Raw genomic sequence first — 23257 nt, forward strand, 5'->3', positions numbered from 1 at the left:
CTTCTTGCCACCCTTGGTGGGATGGATCTGAGGGGAGGCAGAGGCTTCCTGGGTGGTAGAAATGCAGCTGATGGGAGGCAAGATGAGGGCTCTGGTCTTGCCTTTCCTAACTACGAGGTCACCAAGGTATCTAGCCTCAGTTTTGCCACTTCCCTAGGTCCCATTTTTTTCTGGCATCGCAGGACAAGGTCCCTTGGTCATAGGGGAGGGGCGCGGTGAGAGTAAAGGGCTCCGAATCCTCTCTGGTCTTGCCTTTCCTAACTACGAGGTCACCAAGGTATCTAGCCTCAGTTTTGCCACTTCCCTAGGTCCCATTTTTTTCTGGCATTGCAGGACAAGGTCCCTTGGTCATAGGGGAGGGGCGCGGTGAGAGTAAAGGGCTCCGAATCCTGCAGTGGGAGGCAAGAGACCAGGCTTCATTCTGGCCATGGTGGAGTTAACAGGAGCTGGTGAGGTCACCTCTGGCGCCGTTGTGCACAGATGGTCCTTGTTACGCACTTGTGGTTTTGCTGGTTGGCAATTCCAGACACACATTACTTTGTAGCTTTGGGGTGGATGAGGGGACAGGGGAACAGGGGAAGAGCCCAAGACAGACAGGCCAGACTCTGAATCCCACTCTCTCCCCCAGCTCTCCAGTCATGGCTCCTGTCTTGCTTGGGGAGGTCAGAGTAGGAGCCTGGAGTGTGCATTAAGAGGTTTCCAAAGACACCACCTTCCCCTCCACTCCCTCTTTCTCTTCTCTCCTGCCTCCCTCCTGCAGGGACCGCAACAGCGCTGTCCAAGAAAGGGCCTGGGGTTGAAAGGAGGTGAAGCTTTCTCTCTGTGCATGCTTGTGCATACGTACACATACGTGTGTGTTAGCGACAGAATGAGTGAGAGATTGAGATTAGTGTTTTATAGTTTTCTGCTATGACCCTCATCTACTTCTTTCATTTATGTGACTATGAGCAGTTCCAAAACCAGCTTTCTCTTAGCCTTGGTTTCCCTATCTATCCAAAGGAGAGACTGGGTGTTGTCCTGCCCACTCTGGCTGATATATTTAGCATCTGCATGGTGTGGGCATTGGCCAGGCAGAGTGGACAGTGACCTTGGGGCTGGGGCAGAGTTCTGGAGGCCCCTGCTATGTGTCACATGTTAACCATTTCATTGCTGGGGGTCCATAAGTTCCCAGCGGGGGATCAGTTTGGACAGGGAGGCGGTTGTCTCTTCCGGGAGCTCAGAGAAACAGTTTTTTGCCAACTAGTAGAGACAGTTTTTAATACTTTAAAACTATTTTACGTATTTAAATATTTAAAACATTTTTTTAAATATTATAAAATGTTTTAAATATTTAATATTTTAGAATGCAGCAACTTCACTGGTGTGAACTGGCAGGTGGGCGGCCATCCAGCTCTATGCCCATGCAGGTGTCTCTCTCTCAGTCGCATCCCCTCTCTCTCCCTCACCCCCCAGCCCTGTTCACCATGGGTGGCAATGCTGACGGACAGCCCTGCAAGTTCCCGTTCCGCTTCCAGGGCACATCTTACAACAGCTGCACCACGGAGGGCCGCACGGACGGCTACCGATGGTGCAGCACCACCGAGGACTACGACCGTGACAAGAAGTACGGCTTCTGCCCTGAGACCGGTGCGTGCTTGCCGCCTCTCCTTGCCCCTCAGGTCCAGCACCCTGCAGATACAAAACCCACAAGAGCCCCCCGAATCTCCTTTCCCCCAGAGGTGCTAGTCAGAATACTTAACAGCTGCTACGGCATGGGCACCAGAGTCACAACACACTGTGGGCATCAGTTCAGCCAAATTGGTATTGCCTGAATGCCAGGCCTGCCCAGGGCCCTTTCTGACTGACCAGCACATGTTTTCTCTTAGCCTCCCCAACAAGTGCTTCTCTCTCCCTCTCTCTGACCTTGCAGTCTCTCTTCCCTGCCTTTCCAAGTCTGTATCTCCACCTTCTAGGCTCTGTTTTTCAATGAGGACTCCTTCCCTCCTGCACTCTCTTCTTTCCTTTCCCCTCTCTTCCTTTTTTCTTCCTTCCCTCCTCTCTCCATCCTTCCTTCCCCCCTCCTCTCCTGCCTTTCTTTCTTCCCTTCCTCTAGCATGTAGTTACCGAGCAGAGCACCTGCTTTTTGCAGGAGACACATGGGTTGGTCTGCACAGGACTCTGCCCAATGGGCTCACCACCTAGGGGAGGGTGTTGCAACCATCAGCCCTGCCAACCTCCTTCACCTCTGGCCCCTCAGCCTCTGTCCATGGGAAGCCAGTGACAGCTCAGGAATTTGCCAATGGGCTCACCACCTATGGGAGGGTGTTGCAACCATCAGCCCTGCCAACCCCCTTCACCTCTGGCCCCTCAGCCTCTGTCCATGGGAAGCCAGTGACAGCTCAGGAATTTGCCTGGGTCTGAATCCCAGATCTGATACTTCCTAGCAGTATCTGCTCAGGCAAGTTTCTGAACCTCTCCGAGCTCCGATTTCCCCACGCATGAAATGGGGTAAGAGGGTTATTGTGGGGAGGGGTGAGTTGTGTGTGAAGCACTGGCTGCAGTGCCTGGGGATGAGCGAGTACTTGGTAAGAGTGGTTTGTCCATGTCAGCATCGTGTCATCATTTTCTGGTGGTGGCCTCAAACCCTTTGCTGCCCCTTGACCCGTGTCCTTCTCCCCACAGCCATGTCCACAGTTGGTGGGAACTCAGAAGGTGCCCCGTGTGTCTTCCCGTTCACCTTCCTAACCAAGAAGTATGACAGCTGCACCACCGCCGGCCGTGGTGACGGAAAGCAGTGGTGCTCCACCACGGCCAACTTCAACGATGACCGCAAGTGGGGCTTCTGCCCTGACCAAGGTATGGGGCCCTGGGCATTGGGCAGAGACACTGGACAGCACCCTCCCTTACCTGGCCTGGAAACTCTCCTGAGCCCCCACTGCCTCCAGCATAGACTCTGCCCCCTGGACACCCACCTGCCCTGGTAGGGACACTCCCTGCCCCAGACACTGCCCATCTCTGGTGGAGACAGGTTCTCTGCTGAGGCCCTGCCCATCCAGACAGGGACATAGCTCCAAAACAAGACCCTGTCCTCCCTGGTACCTGCTTCCTAGATGGAAACTGTGCCTCCTGAGATGCTACTCTTCCCTTCTGCTTCAACCAGTCCTCCAAGTAGGGCTCTTACTACCAAAAAATGCTTGAATGGTGGACACAGGTTACCCTGCTCTGGAGAGATGGTTCCACTAAGACACATTCCCAATAAAGAGATGCCTTCAAGGAGCTGGGTGAGCAGCAGATAAGTGGAAAAAAGCCTCATGCTCTGACCCCACACTCCATGAACCCTTGCGGCCCCATCAGCACCATCTTTTACCAAAGTGTGAATGGCAGGTCCTTGTCAGTGCTGGGTTCTGGGGACACAGCCAGCTGGGACAGCTTTCTGCCCTCTAGGACTCACAGGCTGGGGTGAGAAAGTGGCCAGGAGATTGTCCGTGACCTTACTGTATGGTCAGTGCAGTGAGCAGGGTGCCTGGGATATAGTTCCTATTCTAGTCTGCAGGGCCCAGGGCCATCGGGCTCAAAGCTCCCTGGCAGCCCACGATGGCCAGGTGGGAGGGCTGGTCCAGGGCCTGCCAGAATTAGGACAGCCTCTCTTTGTGTTTTATTTTTTATTTAACTCACAATGAGGTGGAACTTGGCAAATGCTGGCTGACAGAGGCTGGCCAAAGGAGTTTTTCTTATCCCCTGCTAAATCCCATGCTAGGACCTATTCTGATTTTACCTGCTCTGCTCCAGCCTTCTACCTAAAGGTGGGACTCTCCATCAGCCTGAGTGGTTTGAGGCTCCAGAGCTCGTGTGGATCACCTGGGGTGAATATCACTTTCCTAGGGCTGCCAGGACAAAGTGCCACAAACTGGCAGCTTAAAACAACTTAAATTTATTCTTTCATGCTTCTGGAGGCTAGAAGTCTAAAATCAAGGTCACTCCAGTCTCTGCCTCTGTCATTACATGGGCTTCTCTCTGCGTCTGTGTCTGTCTCTGTGTCTCTTCTCTTCTTATAGGATGTGAACCTTATTAGATTAAGGGTCCTCCCTACCCCAGTATGACCTCATTTTAACTTAAATCTTAATTACCTCTGCAAAGACCGTATTTCCAAATAACGTCACATTCACAGGAACCCAGAGTTAGGACTCAAACATATCTTTTGGGGGGACACAATTCAACCCAGTAGGGTGTAACATAGACTTTGCTCAGTCTGTGGCTGAGCCTGGGCAACCACTCCCCGAGCCTATACCCATTCTCTTACCTCTTTGAAGACTCTGAGGGGCAGGTTTTGCCTCTTGTCTTCATAGAGAAACACAAAGAGCCAGAGACGGAATGTTTAATGAGTGGGACTTTAAGTAGAGGATTTGCAGCTGCTATTCCTCTTCCTCTTTTATGGCACATGCTGCCTACCCTGGAAAGGGGTGAGAGGACTTTGGCTGATACCTACTTGAAAGCAATAAGCATAGTCTATTAACCCCAGAAATCTTGGGAGAAGGAAAAATCAATGCACGCCACTTCCAGGGCTCTCAGTTCCGCTATGGGGATATCCTCAAAAGTCTCCATTGCTGGGGCCAGGTCCTGACTCCTCTCTCATCTCTCTCCCCCATCTTTCAACCCTCTTCCCACATTGCTGCCCTCAGGGTACAGCCTGTTCCTCGTGGCAGCCCACGAGTTTGGCCACGCCATGGGGTTGGAGCACTCACAGGATCCTGGAGCCCTGATGGCGCCCATTTACACCTACACCAAGAACTTCCGCCTGTCCCAGGATGACATCAAGGGCATTCAAGAGCTCTATGGTACACCTCCATTTGGGGGCCTCCGGGGGGAGTCTGGGGAGGTTGTGCAGCTTGGGATGGAGGCCCGGGGGTGGGAACCAGCAAAGTCCCATCTCTCCAGGACAGCAGAGCAAGAGGCAGGTGTGGTGACCAGATAATAGGGAGTCAGAGCCATGCTCCGAGGGGATGCTTAGATAGCACTTTCCTTTCCAAATAACACTAGTATCCATGCCCCTCTTGGTTTCCCATTTCTAGGGCTCTCCATTTCCTACGTGTAAACTGAGGCAGAGAAAGGTAACCTTTCTGGCCCAAGGTCACACAGACTTAAGCAACCAAGTGAAGTTTAGAATCCAGGATAGTTAGCTAAGTACAGGGTGGAATTTACTATCATGTAGAATGACTTTAATGATACAGGGGTGAACGTTTCTAGTTTTCATAAGATGCTTTTATTTTAATATGTAGTAAAAACATACCAATGTCTTAAATTAATGATTTATTTATTGTTAGTACTTGCAGTGAGGCTAGAGTTTAAAAAGTCAGTCCATTTTTAAAAAACATTAAACATGTAATGGTCCTGGTCGTACCTGGACCAGGCCCAAACAGTGAAAGTGGTGCTGAGTGATGAAGTTTGGGGGACAGTGGACTTAGGAAAAAACCTGAGATCCAGAAAGAGAAATGCCAAGTTCAAGTATCTTCTCTGCCATTTACCAGCTGCAAGAGATTGAGCAGGTCTTTACCTTTCTGGACAGAGTTCCTCCTCTCTAAAATGTGGCTGGTTATTATAAGGTATAAAGGAATTAATCCTTGAGGAAGTGCCACACCCCCAGTGCTGGACACTGGAGTGGCCCCTGACTGTTTTGATTCTCTTGTGGGCATAAGAATCTGAGCTTTGGGTTTGAATCCTTGGGCAAGTTATGGGATCTTTCTGGGCCTCAGTTTCCTTATGTGTGAAATGGTATAATAATGATAACCACCTCCCTGGGATACAGACAGGACTGATTCAGGTGGTGTCAGGAAGAGCGTTATGTGAAGGGCCTCGGGACTCTGGTTTCCCTTCATTCTCCTCTCTCTGAGTCCAGGCATCTCTGCTTATCTTACTGGGCTTACACTAAGGCTCGAATACTATTTCTGCTGACCCTTAACAGGTTGGATAGGCAGCCCTGGGGGCTCAGCCTGGTGGGGAGAGCCCCTGGAGCTGGGAAGAGTCTAAGGTCAGGTATCCTTCCCCAGGAGGCTCCCCTGACACTGAAAATGGTACTGGCCCCACTCCCACGCTGGGACCTGTCACACCTGAGATCTGCGTACAGGACATTGTCTTTGATGGCATTGCTCAGATCCGTGGTGAGATCTTCTTCTTCAAGGACCGGTGAGTGCAAGAGCTTGCTTTTTGTCATCTTTGCTCTCTGTCCTCTGCCCCTTCTCCATTATTCTTGTGCCCTCACCCCTTGCTGAGGACTCCACGAGGGCCTTCACAGATGACCTGTACTAGACAGTTTTTGCTGTGTATCAGGCAACCTGCAGTTCTCAGTGGCTTACACCAAGCATTTCTTTTGCTCCCTCATAGTCTGTGGGTCTACTAAGTGTCTTGGCTTCTGGCTGCAGTTTGGGCTCAGGTATGCTCTGCATGTCACTCCTTTTCCTAGGATTAGTGGCTACTCATGGCAGATCAATCCATACAAGCACATTTGAAGCCTCCACTCACATCATGTCTGAGAATATTCCATTGACTGAAGCAAATCACATGACCAAGCCTAACACCTACTCTAGGAGATGGTACTGCAAAGTCACATGGCAGTGCCCATGGATGTGAAATTCTAAATTAGGAATGAAGGGAGCAACTGGCGACAATAATTCAGCCTGCCGCAGACCTTCTCCTGGAATGGAGTTGACCTCAGATGGCCAAATTGCTCTATGTATGAGTAGCAAGTAACCACAGGGTAGAGAGAGGTAGTATTAATGCTGTAGATAAAGGCCCCCATCCAGCTGACCAACTGAGGCTGAGACTCACCCTAATACCCTAGTCCCATGGGGAATGACAGGCAGTATCTAGGATTCCATTAAGGTATCCATCCATCATCCATCCATCAACCGTCCATCCATACCTACCTGCATCCATCCATTCATTCATCATTCATCAATCCATTCACTTACCACCTCATACATCATCCATCCATCCGTCCGTACATCCATCCACCCATCAGTTATCTATTATCATCCATCCATTATCTTTCATCCATCCATTCATCCGTCTATCCATTATTCATACCTCCATTCATTTTTCTGTCCCATTCATAAAGTGTAATAGTTGAGGAAATGGGCTCTGGAGCCAGATTATCTGAGTTAGAATACTGGACTTGTTATATATTGGTTGCATGATCGTAGGCAAGTTAATTAAGTATCTTTGTACCTTGGTTTCTTCACCTATAAAATGGGGCTAGTATTCCAACCTGTCTCATAGGGCTTTTCTAAGGATTAGATGAGTTTAGTGCATAGAACAATATCTGGCAGAGAGTAACTATATTTAATCATATTAGCTATTATTATTGACAAATAATTATTTGCATCTACTGTGCCAAATACTTGCCAGGCTCTAGTAGCTGGGGGAAGAAAGATGGTGTGCAGGGGTACAGGAGCTGCCTAATGTCTAAATCAGTGTTCTAAAAGAAAGGTACAACAAAAAAAAGTACAAGGCTTCCTATGCCAGAACCACCTGAGCGTGAATGTTGAAGTAGGGATTTTTGCCCCCAACTCTAACCCTCTGACTGGAATCTCTGGGTGTGGGCACCAGGAATCTGCATTTTAGCAAATTTCCCCAATGATTCTGATGCACAGGAAAGTTTGTGCATCACCAGTCTAATTTAGAAAACAGGCATAGAGAACTGACAGTAATACAGGGCAGAATGAAAGAAACGTGATTGCAGAAGCGTTAGCAAAATGCTTTTGTGGGCATTTCTGGTTCAAGGAAGGCTTCACCAATGAGTCAGCATTGGAGCAGGGCCTTTCCAGGAGAAGCAAGATTCTGATAGATGGCAATTGGGTTAAGAGTCAGGAGGGTGTTTGAGACAGGGGGAACTGCACAGCAAAGCCATAGAGATGTGAAAGTTCCTGGCTTAGACCAGGAGGAACAGAGAGCCTGGTAAGGCGACAAGATGTTCCCTACACTTTTGTGAAGGGCCCCCTATGCTGTAGGCACTGGGTCAGGTTCTGGCGTGCAAATGCTCTGCCTTTCACAAGGGTCTGCCGGCCAGTAGGGAGATGGCAGGAATGCAGAGAGATGAGACTCAAAATGCAAAGAGAAGTCAGGTACTGCTAATCAGGCCTCAAGTGTTCAAACCAGGATGTGTAACAGTAGACACGTGTGCTGCCCTGAAGCACCGTGACAGGGATGGAGAAGAGGCAAGCCAGGGCACCCTGCTGTCCAGCAGTGTCCTTAGCCTGGAGCACTTCCAACTAAGGAAGCCCTGACCACAGTGCAGATCTGAGAAGTGTGGACCTAGGAAAGGGTGCAGAGCCTGGGCCGGGCTGGAGCCGTCCCTGGCCTGCCACATCACAGTTTCTTTCAAAAGGAAGTTGATGCATATGTAGTGGGCTCATTGAATTAATCAGTAATTATTTAAGTCCTGACCATGTGAAAAAAATTGTGCTAGGTACCAAGGGGACAATAAGGACAGCATTGCAAGATGACTAAACTCAGACCTTGGAGTCACGTTTTGATTAAACTGGCTTTGAATCCTAGTAATTCCTTAACCACTCTGAGCTTCATTTGCCGGATAAGGATAGTGATACCTTCCTGTATTAGGATGTTTTGCTGCAAGTGACAGAGACACCCCTACTGCCCCAACTCAAGCCACCTTAAACAGCAGAGAGAAATTGCTCTCACATGGCACAAAGTCCAGGAGTAGGGCTGCCTCCAGGGGCAAAAAGAGGGTCAGTGACTCGATGTCTTTGTCCATTGCCAGCTTCAGCATTGATGTCATCCCTAGGCTGGGTCCTCTCATGGTCACAAGATGGCTGCCAGTGGCAATTGAGGCTGCAGGCTTCTCTGTCCATGCCTAGCAAGAAAGAGAGAGAGAGAGAGAGAGAGAGAAGATGTGAAAGTTCCTGGCTTAGACCAGGAGGAACAGAGAGCCTGGTAAGGCGACAAGATGTTCCCTACACTTTTGTGAAGGGCCCCCTATGCTGTAGGCACTGGGTCAGGTTCTGGCGTGCAAATGCTCTGCCTTTCACAAGGGTCTGCCGGCCAGTAGGGAGATGGCAGGAATGCAGAGAGATGAGACTCAAAATGCAAAGAGAAGTCAGGTACTGCTAATCAGGCCTCAAGTGTTCAAACCAGGATGTGTAACAGTAGACACGTGTGCTGCCCTGAAGCACCGTGACAGGGATGGAGAAGAGGCAAGCCAGGGCACCCTGCTGTCCAGCAGTGTCCTTAGCCTGGAGCACTTCCAACTAAGGAAGCCCTGACCACAGTGCAGATCTGAGAAGTGTGGACCTAGGAAAGGGTGCAGAGCCTGGGCCGGGCTGGAGCCGTCCCTGGCCTGCCACATCACAGTTTCTTTCAAAAGGAAGTTGATGCATATGTAGTGGGCTCATTGAATTAATCAGTAATTATTTAAGTCCTGACCATGTGAAAAAAATTGTGCTAGGTACCAAGGGGACAATAAGGACAGCATTGCAAGATGACTAAACTCAGACCTTGGAGTCACGTTTTGATTAAACTGGCTTTGAATCCTAGTAATTCCTTAACCACTCTGAGCTTCATTTGCCGGATAAGGATAGTGATACCTTCCTGTATTAGGATGTTTTGCTGCAAGTGACAGAGACACCCCTACTGCCCCAACTCAAGCCACCTTAAACAGCAGAGAGAAATTGCTCTCACATGGCACAAAGTCCAGGAGTAGGGCTGCCTCCAGGGGCAAAAAGAGGGTCAGTGACTCGATGTCTTTGTCCATTGCCAGCTTCAGCATTGATGTCATCCCCAGGCTGGGTCCTCTCATGGTCACAAGATGGCTGCCAGTGGCAATTGAGGCTGCAGGCTTCTCTGTCCATGCCTAGCAAGAAAGAGAGAGAGAGAGAGAGAGAGAGAAAGGTCCCCAGATATGTATACAAATCTATCTGTTCAATCTTATCATGCCAACATATTCATATGGCAACTGCCATATTATTAATAATTATTGATAAGCTCTGATTGGTTTAGACCAGTAATTCTCAAACTTTGGCATGCATTAGAATAATCAGAAAGGCTTGTTAAAACACAGTTTTGGGGGCCGGCCCCGTGGCGCACTCTGGAGAGTGCGGCACTGGGAGCGCAGTGGCGCTCCCGCCGCCGCGGGTTCGGATCCTATATAGGGATGGCCGGTTCACTCACTGGCTGAGTGCAGTGCGGGCGACACCAAGCCAAGGGTTGCGATCCCCTTACCGGTCACAAAAAAAACCAAAAAACAAAAAAACACAGTTTTGGGCCCCAAGCCCAGAGAGTCTGACCTATAGATCTTTGGTAGGACCGAATAATTTGCATTTCTAACGAGTTCCCAGGTGATGCTGATGCTGCTGGTCAGGGGTCCACACTTTGAGAACCAGTATCTATCTTGGGCTAATCAGTATCTATCCTAGAATGGGGATTGGGGTTATAGGGTGGAGGAAGGCGAAGAATGGATCATAAATGTGGAGTTCTGTGAGGAAGGATGATAGGGAAATAGACAATACATGCTGGGTAGACCACCAAGAGTGCATATTATAATACTGTGAGGATTAAATTACAAGGCACATAAGGTGCTCGGCGCTTAGTAGGCGATCGATAAATGATAGCTCTTACTCTTGCCAAAGTACACGAATCCATTCCATTTCAGTTCAGGAAATGTGTTTGGGTGCTATCAGCCTCTGACTCAGTTGGTTTCTAATCAAATAGCAGAGATAAGACAAACAAACGATACTGTTCCAGGCACTCATTGTTGATGGTTTTGAGAGGCTTACAGGAGGGAGAGCACAGTATGGACAGAGGAAGTCAGGGAAGGCTTCCTGGAGGACATGGAGGGGGGGAGCAAGAAGGGTTGCTTCTCGACCCTGATATCTTGCAGAGAGGGGCTCTGCCCATTTTCCAGTTCTTCTCCAACCTTCTTTTGAATCTTATCATGCCAACATATTCATATGGCAACTGCCATATTATTAATAATTATTGATAAGCTCTGATTGGTTTAGACCAGTAGTTCTCAAACTTTGGCATGCATTAGAATAATCAGAAAGGCTTGTTAAAACACAGTTTTGGGGGCCGGCCCTGTGGCGCACTCCGGAGAGTGCGGTGCTGGGAGCGTAGTGGCGCTCCCGCCGCCGCGGGTTCGGATCCTATATAGGGATGGCCGGTTCACTCACTGGCTGAGTGCAGTGCGGGCGACACCAAGCCAAGGGTTGCGATCCCCTTACTGGTCACAAAAAAAAACAAAAAACAAAAAAACACAGTTTTGGGCCCCAAGCCCAGAGAGTCTGACCTATAGATCTTTGGTAGGACCGAATAATTTGCATTTCTAACGAGTTCCCAGGTGATGCTGATGCTGCTGGTCAGGGGTCCACACTTTGAGAACCAGTATCTATCTTGGGCTAATCAGTATCTATCCTAGAATGGGGATTGGGGTTATAGGGTGGAGGAAGGCGAAGAATGGATCATAAATGTGGAGTTCTGTGAGGAAGGATGATAGGGAAATAGACAATACATGCTGGGTAGACCACCAAGAGTGCATATTATAATACTGTGAGGATTAAATTACAAGGCACATAAAGTGCTCGGCGCTTAGTAGGCGATCAATAAATGATAGCTCTTACTCTTGCCAAAGTACACGAATCCATTCCATTTCAGTTCAGGAAATGTGTTTGGGTGCTATCAGCCTCTGACTCAGTTGGTTTCTAATCAAATAGCAGAGATAAGACAAACAAACGATACTGTTCCAGGCACTCATTGTTGATGGTCTTGAGAGGCTTACAGGAGGGAGAGCACAGTATGGACAGAGGAAGTCAGGGAAGGCTTCCTGGAGGACATGGAGGGGGAGCAAGAAGGGTTGCTTCTCGGCCCTGATATCTTGCAGAGAGGGGCTCTGCCCATTTTCCAGTTCTTCTCCAACCTTCTTTTGATCTCGATTCCCATCCCATCATGGAATCATCACCAGCATGTTTCTGCTGGGCTCGGGGAGGCACATGTGGTTAGAGCTGCAGAGTGACTGAAGGCGTGGTTTTCTGTGTCCCCTACCCACCCCCAGGTTCATTTGGAGGATGATAGCGCCACATGACAAGCCTACAGGGCCCCTGCTGGTGGCCACTTTCTGGCCTGAACTCCCGGAAAAGATCGATGCTGTCTATGAGGCCCCGCTAGAGGAGAAGGCTGTGTTCTTTGCAGGTGTGTGGGGAAGGTACTGCGTGGCCCAGGCTCACTCCCGCTCCCAAGCCACAGTTCCTGTGCCCCCGTGGGTGCTGCCTCTCCTTTATGAGTTCATTCTTTCAACATCATTTCCCAATGCTTAGGATTCATCTGGGAGATTGGTTCAGACACCCAGCATCAAATAGCATTAACCCACAGAATGAACATTTAATTTCCTTTTAATTCTCTTTCAATCCTTCTGATTCCTTTTCTAGAAGGAAAAAAATCTCAGTTTAGTGCTGGTGTGTCTCTAACATCTTTCTAGTGCTAGAGCCTTTGGCAGGCAACAGTTTTTTATAGAATTTTAAAAAACTGATTTGTTTTTATTTTAATTTTTAACGTGCATTTATTTTTTTATTTTTTAAAAAGATGGCCGGTAAGGGGATCTTAACCCTTAACTTGGTGTTGTCAGCACCACGCTCACCCAGTGAGCGAACCAGCCATCCCTATATGGGATCCGAACCCATGGCCTTGGTGTTATCAGAACCGCACTCTACCGAGTGAGCCACGGGCCGGCCCCATAGAAATTTTTTTTTTGTCTTTTTCGTGACCGATAAGGGAATCGCAACCCTTGGCTTGGTGTCTCCTGCATCGCGCTCAGCCAGTGAGTGCACCGGCCATCCCTATATAGGACCCGAACCCACGGCGGAAGCGACGCTGCGCTCCCAGCGCTGCACTCTCCCGAGTGTGCCACGGGGCCGGCCCTTAACATGCATTTATTTTAACAGAGCTAGTTAGTTAGGATAGTGTGGCATTCCAAACCAGAACGGAAATGGATTAATCAACAAATGATATTTAGACCACCAAAAAAATTCTTTTGAATACATTTATTTTTAAAGATTCAAAAACAAATGCATTGATAGCAAAATATTGAGTAAATAATAGGACAAGGAGTCTCTAGAAGTGGTAAACATCATCAAGGAAGGGCACATATGGCTAAAGTTTGGGAAGCCCTGATCATTCGGCATTTATTTGAGCACCTGCCCTTCTGTTGCTCACAAACTACTTGGGGAGACAGACAACCAGGCTGTTGTGAGAAAGTGCAGCAGGGCTATGATGGCGGGTCCAAGAGGGACCCTACCCTGGTCAGGGGTGGGAACACAGGCTTTGTAGAGGACCTGAGGGCTTAGCCAAGATTATGGGTACTTACCATCCCATCCAGGCAGCTGCATCTCCTCCATCCCACAGTGACCATGAGTCCTGGCCAGGGCAGCTGCTGGCTCCCAGAGCACCTTAGTGCAAATTAGGAAGAGGTGTCTCTTCATGGCAGGCATGGCACTCAGAGCACATGGCTTGGTGAGCAGAGCGTGGGCTGGATTTCATCCCCCCACTCACCTCGTTGGCTGGCACCTTCTGTGATCAATTTGTAAAACCCCATGTGTGAGCCCTGATTCTGGGCACCAAACCCAGAAATGAGCAGGAACCTGTGTCACTGTTGAGAATGGCTGCACTGGGGTCTCCAGACAGATCAACGATGGGAGAGATGGGCAGGTCTGGGGGATTTGAGCACGAGCAACCAACACATCCCTTGCTTCCACTCCAGGGAATGAGTACTGGGTCTATTCAGCCAGCACCCTCGAACCAGGGTACCCCAAGCCACTGACCAGCCTGGGATTGCCCCCTGATGTCCAGCGAGTGGACGCTGCCTTTAACTGGAGCAAGAACAAGAAGACATACATCTTTGCTGGAGACAAGTTCTGGAGGTAAGGCGGTGGGGAGCCCAGCAGCCCAGCTGGCTGCGTAGAGGTAGAGAAGACACTCTGGGCCTTCATGCCTCCTGCGTCAAGTTCAGAAGTTGGTGGGCCATGGATGCCCCCTGTCTGGTCTCTAACCTACCAGGATGCAGCCCCTCTGAGAAGTCACCAGAGAATGAAGCATCCTTATGCACATTGCTGTTATAATTCTGGTCAGAATCTCCTTTCTCTTCTCTGAAGTCTTTTGATTGGTTCCATATCTGGTCTGGAGCCTCACATTTTGGGGTCAGTCACTGAAGAAGGGGGTAACAAAAATAAAGATAGCAGCTGCTGCTATTGACGTTATGTGCCAGACACTATTCCAAGGACTCTACGAGGTGCATGTTATTATTTTTCCCATTTACAGATGAGGAAACTTGGGTTCAGAAAGGTTAAGTAACTAGCTTAAAGTCACACAGCCAGTAGTGACAGGTTGGAATTTGAACCCTGGCATTCTGGCTCCATGAGAACATGCTAGAGAAATTCACTATACTATATTAAACTATACCTGAAATAATAGGGTCCCAAGAGATGGGGGTGGTGAAGGCAGGGATGACAGAGGACAAAATATGAAGAAGACAGAGATGGGTGCACCCGCTGCCCACAAGAACCAGCATCCAAATCAGCCCCCTTGGAAGCAGCAGACACCCCCTGGCATGTCCTCAACAAGCCCAGGGGCTGTGGGCACAGACTGGCAGGGGGAAGTTTGGAAGCAGGTAGCTCTCTGCGGCAGGTCATCTAAAGGAAAAGGTCCAGTTCTGAGAGGCCATTGTCAGGGGTAAGGGGCCAGGAAGCCCACTATCCAGGAATGGTTGGTGAGAGGCAGCCCAAACCTCAGGAGTTTGATTATAATTCTTCACATTTTCCAGATGAGGAAACCAAAGTCCGAGAAAATTAAATAACTTGTCCAAGTTATTTCTATATAAGTGTGTTGGCACAGAGCCAGGATTATAACTTCCCTTTTTGTCTTCTAACCCAGTACCCGCTCCAGTATACCCTCCAGATCATTTGGTTAGTGAGGGAGGGGTGGTTGGTGCAGAAAGGCTTTCCATGTGTCTTTTCATCCCCTTCCTCCTAGTGTCCCCACATTCCTTCTGTGGCTGCCACTGCATTGGGGCCCTACCCAGGAAGTACTTAGAGGGCACTCCCTGAGGCCTTTGTCTGCCATCCCCAAAACAATCCCACTTCATTCCCAAGGCTTCTCTCTTCTCCCTCCCTCTTCCCTGCCCCCACCCACCCTGCATTTAAAAGCTGTTTATGTCCCTCGCCTGCCAAAGTCAGGGTGGAATTCCAGACATATTGCTAAGACACTTAGCAACCTAAGCTGATTAATATCTCAAGCCTCGAGGAAGAAAGCAGTCAGCCAGGAAACCACGGAGTGGGCTCTATGCCCACAGGCTCTGGAACACTCCCGGGCACACACACGTACTGCCAATGGCATCTCAGCCTCACAGGCGCTCCAGATCTCCAACTCTTAGAATCATGGACAGCAAGAGACATGGAATCATTGAAACATGAATCTTAGAATCATGAAGCCCTAGCATCTTTGAGTCATGGTGTTGGAAGGACTTTTACAGTCACCCTCCAGCGCACCTGATGTATGTAAACATATGAGAACCAAGGTGTCCACGTGTGAACATGAATGCATGTGCACACACATACACACACACACACGCACTGACATGCAGGCTGTGGCAGTGCCTTGCTGAGTTTCCAGGCAGAGTTATCTGCCTCCTGATCCTATTGTAGAACAAGCCCACCTCCAAAAGCCGGGGCCAGTACTGGCAGCCGGCTCTGCTTCCGCAGTAGGGGCAGATCTGACAGGCCTATCAGAGGCTCTGGGCTGGGCTTCCAAAAGATACATCTCTCCTCCAGGAGAGGCAGTTAATGAGCTTGTGACACTGACCCTGGTCTGCAGAGGCCCTGGAGGCATCCTTCCTGGAGGAGAGAGAGCCCCAGAACGGCGAGGATGAGGAGCTGCCTCCAGCATGCCAGGGAGTGTTCAGCCCCTGCTTTTCGAAGCTTCCACTAAGCCCACGAATATATATTCAACATCTCCCATATGCCAGATACTTAGCTAGGTTCTGGGGAAACAGTGGTCCAGAAATAGTCACTCCCTGCTTATGGTAAAGTAGGGAAAGAGACAAACATATTTGAATCAAATAAAGATGGCTGTCAGTACAGGCCCTGCACCACATCCCGGTAATGAGGCTATGCATGTCACCTGCATTTCTCATTTAAGTTAGATACTACTGTTAGCCCCATTTTCCGGGTGTGGAAGCTGAGGCTGGAGTGGTTCAAGGATACACAGTTTGAAAAACTGGGACACAAGTGTCTGTTCTTAATACCTCCTCTATGCTGCAATTCCTATAGCTACAGAGAGATATGGAGTGGTACAGAGAAAGCTTTCGAAACAGTGTTTCAGCAAGTGGGAAACATTATACCCACCAGGAGATTATGGGAATAGAGAAGAAAGTAGAGATGTGGTCCCCTTCAGAGCCAACATCTTCTGATGTCATGGTGGTGTTCTTCCTGGATGAAAGGAACTCGGAAGCAAATTGGTTCACTTCTTAGAACCTCCATTTTATCTATGAAATGGAGTTGATTCTTGCCCTCCCCATCTTCTGTAGGTAGAAAGAGAAAAAAATAAGAGCAAAATCAAGCCCAGGATATTGCTGAGCTATGATAACCCTGGGGAATGTAGAGGTCAGTGGAGGTGATGTGGACAGGAGTGTTGGGATTTTGAACTAGGGAACGTGATTTTGGTGACCCAGGTCATGAGGATGCATGTTAGGTTTTGCAAGACGTGTTCCTCTGATGCAGCTGGGGTTAAAGAAGGTTTTTCAGGGAGTTGTCAGGATGATGGGCAGAAGGAGAAGACCCCTGAAGGAGGGGGACTATAGGAGAAGCTGTCACTGGAGTCAAGGGTGGAGGTGGTTAGGCAGGCTGAGGGAAGAAGAGGGCCAGCTAGGAAGCACTGCAGGTGATAGCTTGGCTGGCACCAGGATGGAATTTATACATCTGTCTGGAAAATTAGCTCCAGGAGGGCAAAACTTGATCTCCTTTACCGAGCTATCTGGAGGCACATAGTAGGAGCTCATTAAATATTTATTAAATATTTATAGAACAATGAACAGGTCGAGGATAAGTGTAGAAGCAAAGGAATCAAAACGATAGCAGCACTTAAGAAATTCTCCAAACCATTAAAAAGACAGAAGTATTGCTAGCCAGGAAGAAGAATATGCCAACTAATGCCCAAGGTATTTACCTGAATTAAAGGCGGGCCCAGGACAACTGCGTGCCATGACAGCTGCAGCTGAAGTAGCATGTAGTCCACCCTGTGAGTAACAGGTTTTGGATTCACATGCACCACCTTGCATTGTTACTTCACTGTCCCAGTTATGAACAATAATCAGGATGGGGTTTGTCATCTACATATGACAGATGAAGAAGCAGCAGTTTGTCCAAGCCACTCAGTGAAAGAACGACAGTGCAGGTCATTGTCCCTGGGCTCCAAGCCTATGCTCCCCATACTACAGCGGGGATCAAGTTTTTAAGGGAACTAACATTTCCCTAGTACCTACTAAGTACCAGATTTGGGGATGGACACTTTGCATGTGCTCTTTTATTTAATCTATGCATTAAATTAAATATATCAAATTTAATACAGCCCCATTTTACAGCTGGTAAAACTGAGGCTTAGAAAGCAACTTGTAGCTGTGGAACTGGACAGGTCTGGGTTGGACCACCACTTAGCAGCTGGAAGCCCTTTTTAAGCCTCTGGTCTGTGTCATAGGATTGTTGTAAGGACTGAATGAGAAAAATGTGTGGAGAGTGGTTAACACACTGCCTGGCATGTAGAAAGTGCTCCTTAAGGGCCGGCCTGGTGGCACACTGCTACAGTGCGCTGCTTGGGAAGCGCGGCAGCGTTCCCACTGAGGGTTCGGATCCCATATACAGACCGGCCGCTCACTGGCTGAGCGAGGTGTGGGAGCAACACCGTGGGTTGCGATCCCGTTGCCGGTCCCGGTCCAGTGCGGGCGCGACACTGAGGGTTGCGATCCGTGGCCGGTCACGATAAAAGACAAAAAAAAAAAAAAAGAAAGTGCTCCTTAAGGGCCGGCCTGGTGGCACACTGCTACAGTGCGCTGCTTGGGAAGCGCGGCGGCGTTCCCACTGAGGGTTCGGATCCCATATACAGACCGGCCGCTCACTGGCTGAGCGAGGGGTGGGAGCAACACCGTGGGGTGCGATCCCGTTGCCGGTCCCGGTCCAGTGCGGGCGCGACACTGAGGGTTGCGATCCGTTGCCGGTCACGAAAAAAGACAAAAAAAAAAAAAAAAAGAAAGTGCTCCTTAAATATTAGCAGTAATCATAAGATTGTTTTTATGGGATTGTCCAAAGTCATATAACTAGTAAGTTAAGTGTAGAGTTGGGATTCAAACCCAAGTATGACTCCATGTTCCTCCACTGCAGCTAAAAGGCTAGGTCTGCTTTCCCAGGCCCACCCAGGAGCCATCAGTGGGGCCCTCCAATTCAGGTTGGGAAGATGGCCTTTAGAGAAGCCCAGCTGGTTCACTGTGTCCATTTCCTTACAGATACAATGAGGTGAAGAAGAAAATGGATCCTGGCTTCCCCAAGCTCATCGCAGATGCCTGGAACGCCATTCCTGATGACCTGGATGCTGTTGTGGACGTGCAGGGTGGTGGTGAGCAGCCCAGGCCTCTCTCCGCTTTCTAAGACTCCCCTCCCCCAGTCAGGGCCTAGCTCCCTGCAAGCAGGCAGGCCCCCATTGTACAGGGCAGGCCTGCAGCGCCAGGGAAAACAAACCAACCCCTTCAGCCCAGTGCTGGGAAGGCATCCAGACTCCTGACCTCTGCTCCCTCGGCCAGGCTTCAGGCAGTAAGACCCAAAGAGGCCCCTCACAGCTGCAGGGCCTGGAGCCAGAGCAGGGGAGGGTGGGAGGCCCAGAGGAAAGGGGAGGCAAGGAACATGGGCCACGTGCCCTGAATTCATTCTGGGGTTTGATCCAGGCCCTTTTGGGTTCTGCAGGAGGCCTTGTGACCACCTCCCATTAGCAGAAGGGTAGTTCTATTTGAGATAAGGCAAACTTTATCATGCTCTGTTGTTCATGTGATCCCTCACTCAACTCAGTCTGCCCCTGGTCCCTTTCTGAATAAAACACAACCAATATCAGCGAGGGATAGAATTTGAAGTGAAAACCATGTTACTGATGAGGCTTCTATGAGCTCTCTAGTGCCTCGGAAATGAGTTCATTTTGGCTTTTTAGAGGTTTCAGTTAAATTACACAAAGATTTTTTAGAGCACCTACCATATGCTAAGCACAGAGCCCTGACGTCCAGTAGCTAAAAGTCTTACATGTCCAAGAAAAAAGTTTAAGCATTATCTTTAAGAATAAACATCTATTGAGCACTTACTATGTGCCATGGTTTTAAAAGAAGTAAAGGAGATCATGTATGTCAGGACCCACAAATTCCAAAACCTTCAGGGGCCAGGCACGTAGCACGTGGCTCATCTACAGGGGACAGTTCCTTCCCAGGTTCTGATGATTATTGGCCTGCAAGAAGGGAGACCTACTATTGTTAGATATTCTTGTTGTTTTTAAAAGAAGCCAGAAATCTGTATTTTCATGTGACTTTTTCAGATATTCACGTGTTAGCAAGTTATTCAGAATTTAAGACAAAACAAAACAAAAAACTTGATATGAGCCAAATAAAATCCATTTGTAGGTCTGATAGGGCTGGAAGCTTCCTGTTTTGCCACCTCTGGTGTATGGGAAGTGCTTAATTTGGTGCTTGTGCTAAGTGGGGCACTGTTGTTTTTATTAATTATAGCATGTGTTATCTAATCTAATCTTCACCACAAGCCCTAAGAGGTTGGTAACTTTATCTCCATGTTAGAGATGAGCAAACAGGGACTAAGAGAGATTATTTCCATAGCCATTTCCCTTCCTCCTGTCCCAGAGGGGTCTTCCTTGGTTTAAAATCTTCTTTTCCATGCCAGGGAGAGACATTCAAGCTCCCAGGAACCTTCTGTGTGCCAGAATGTCAGGATGGGGTGGTCACAGCCTCTCTTCTTTCTCTGTCCCAGGTCACAGCTACTTCTTCAAGGGTGCCTATTATCTGAAACTGGAGAACCAAAGTCTGAAGAGTGTGAAGTTTGGAAGCATCAAATCTGACTGGCTGAGCTGCTGAGCTGGCCTTTGCTCCCACAAGTCCTTCCTCACCATCACCTTCCGCAGACCGGGCCCTGAGCCCCAGAGAAAGACCCGGAGGGGCCTGGAACTCCTGCCTTCAGCTCTGTAGTTAATCAGCATTCTCATTCCTACCTGGTAATTTAAGATTTCAGAGAGTGGCTCTGCCCTGTGCCCAAGGAAAGGTGCTGATTGTACTCCTCCCAGGTGTCCCTTCCCCCTTCAATCCCACCAACCCTCAGAGCCACCCCAAAGAGATGTTTTGATATTCTCAATGCAGTCCTGCTTTGGGCTGCCCTGGTGCTGTCACGCTTCAGGCTTTTCTCCCTTCCCAACCTTCTGTGGCTCACAGCAGCCGTGGAGCCAACAGAGACTGTCTCAAGAGGGCACTGGTGGCCCAACAGCCTGGCATGGGGCAGTAGGATAGGGGCACGGCCAGGTGGCCACCCCAGATACCTGGCTTGTCACTGCTAGCTGCCTTAGAAACTTCCCTACGTTAGCAATTTGCTTTTATTCACTTTGTTCTTTTCTTCTGGCTTTTTTACTTTTCCGCTTTGATACTGCATTTCCTGACAGAAGGACTCAGGTTGTCTGAAGTCGTTGCATGATGCATCTCGGCCCACATAGGGATGGTTCCCTTGTTCACTCTATTTAGTGTGTCCCCGCCCAGTCACTTCCTTCACTGGATGGAGGAAAACCGAGCCATGGCTCCCTGCTCAGCCCTCCCCGCCTCTCCCTTCAACAGTTCCCCATGGGAAATGTCAACAAGTATGAATAAAGACACCCATTGAGTGGCAGTGTTTGCCATCTGTTTTAGCAGAGCCCAGAGAGAGGCCACAGCTCCAGCCAGAAGAAAAAAGTTTAAAAGTCCAGATCTCTGCTTCCTACAGGGCACAGGTGATGTCTGCTGGAAAGGTCAGAGCTGTCAAACTAAACAGCAAGAGAACCTCAGGGTGGGGGAATTTGAGTCCCTCTGTCCCATAGAAAGAGCTCTGAGACAGCAGCAATCCTGTTGTTTTAGTTGTGGGGACTGCTTGAGGTTCACTTTCTCTCTGAGTCTCTGTTTCTTCATCAACAATAATACCAATGCTAATGCTACTACAAATAACAGTAAACAACAACAAAATATCCCTCTCTATTAATAGGGTGCTTTTGTGCCAGGCGTTTTACATGCATTACTTAATTTAACATTTCCAGCCACCTAAAGAGGGAAAGACTATTTATTATTTGTTGAATCTTATTGATGAGGAAACCGAGGCCCAAAGAGAAGGGATTTGCCCAAGGTCCCATAGCTATCAGGTAACAGAACCTGCATCAAGGCCAAAGGATAACCTAGAGGAGGAGCTTTAGCCCTCAGCCCAGAATCTCCAACAGCAGCATTATCCACCTTCCTGCTTCTAAACATAGCTACTATTAATAGATAAGCTTCTTACGCCTCCTTCTGAATACCCAACCCTAAGCCCCTCTTCTAAAGAAATTCTGGAACTACTGCTGAGCAGAAATTTAAGGCCACTTCCAGTTCCCATAGTCTGATAGTGTGTATTGCTTCAGGCCTCCCATGGTGGGATGGGTGGGGAAGGGGGACAGGACTCTCTGGAAGTGTCCTTGATGAGCCCAAAGTCATCTTTTTTCCTTCTATGGTTTGCCTACTGGCTTAGGCTCTTCAGGGCCCTAGAAAGTCAGCATTTTGTGCAGGTATCTGGCTAAAGAGCCACAAAAGTCTGCCAGTCTGTACTTGAGGACCTCCTAGGCTGAGGAATCAAGACTGTAATACACTGCTACATTGAGAGAAAACTCAGCTATTCCACAACATAATCATACCTAAAAGGTGCCATTTCTTGACTGCTTTTTTATTGACAGTACACCTGCATTATTTTATTTAATATTTACTAAATTAGGGTAGGAATTGATTTCTTGTTCCTAGGTGGGAAAATAAGCTCAGAGAGGTTAAGTGACTAGCTCAAGGCCATACATCTATCTAGTAGGGTTGGAAGATTCTGGGATTCTGTGGTCGATAAGCTTGGGGGAGCAGCTGTCCTGGGACCCAGGCTCAGATTCTCATCCTGGCCCAACTGCCTGCTGTGAGCAGAGCTGATCAGTCAGGATGAGTTGTGTACCATCTCCATCCTTGAACTCTGAGCCACTTGGGTTTGATCAGCTGGTCTCAGGTCCTGGGACAACCCCTGTTCCCTCTCCTTCCCTACTCCTATGTAGGTTCAAACAGGCGTTGAACTTCCTCAGAGTGAAATGGAGCCACAGCCTGTCATTTCCCTTTTCTGGGTTAGGTTCCTCATCTAGTGTGGAAAGCATCTGTTGTTTTTGTCTATTCTAGTAATAGCTCAACTTTCCTCTGGAGAACCATCTTCCCACTGTCAGTCCAAGTGTTTTGAGTGGGACAGATTTCACTCCTGGTACCAATTTCCATATTAGGACTCTCAGCTGTAACCAAGCACCCAACTCAAACTGATTTACGCAAAAACGAAACACACACCAGAGATCAAGCACGGATAAACAAAACCCACCCCAGAGATGTTAATTTACTTAACGGGAAGTGGTTGCTCCTGTCATTGGTGGATCCAGGTTCTACTTACCTGTTTTGTTTATCCCCATTTTACAGGAGGCAACCGAGGCTCATGGAGACAGTGATTTGGCTAACGTCACAGAACCAGTAAAATAGATTGGAAATCCAGTCCTCCTGACCCTAAAAGCAGAAAAGTATGCCCGAAGTGTCTCATTGGAGTGTTAGGGATACAGGGGTACCCTTCAGGATCATTAGTCTGAAGTAAAAGCATTCACCTCCAAGGGGGCGGGTCTATGTTACCGAGGAGGAGGAGCCAGAAACCTAAGAGGGTGGGGCTAGCGCTAGGGGCGTGGCCAGAGCCGAAGGGGCAGGGCGCCAGCAGCCGCAGTCTAGGTAACTTTGGCGCCTGCGTAGAGGCCCCCGAGCGGCGCCTCAGGCTGAGACTCCGGTGGGATTCCGGCTAAGTCTCGGCTGCGGCGCTTCGGTCGTGCCCGACGCCCCGCTGGGCCATGAGCCGTTGCGCGGCGGCGGCGGCGGTGGCGGCCGCGGTGCCGGGTGCGGGCGTCGGGGAAGGGGGGGCGGGGAGGGCGGGGG

General features: G+C 49.1%; 1 protein-coding gene across 1 annotated transcript; it reads left to right on the forward strand.

Annotated features, from left to right (window-relative positions):
- Positions 1-760: 760 nt before the first annotated feature.
- Positions 761-20939, forward strand: LOC103610353 (72 kDa type IV collagenase-like; the record flags this gene model as incomplete). The annotated part of the gene is made up of 9 exons (XM_008594538.1): positions 761-806; positions 1453-1626; positions 2662-2835; positions 4659-4814; positions 6024-6159; positions 12038-12174; positions 13739-13898; positions 18527-18636; positions 20040-20939. Coding segments are annotated over 9 exons (1197 nt in total), but the record flags the coding sequence as incomplete, so codon positions are not given.
- Between the last annotated feature and the right edge of the window lie 2318 nt (positions 20940-23257).

This window comes from Galeopterus variegatus, unplaced genomic scaffold, assembly GCF_000696425.1.
Source record: "Galeopterus variegatus unplaced genomic scaffold, G_variegatus-3.0.2 Scaffold10988, whole genome shotgun sequence".
NCBI lineage: Eukaryota > Metazoa > Chordata > Mammalia > Dermoptera > Cynocephalidae > Galeopterus > Galeopterus variegatus.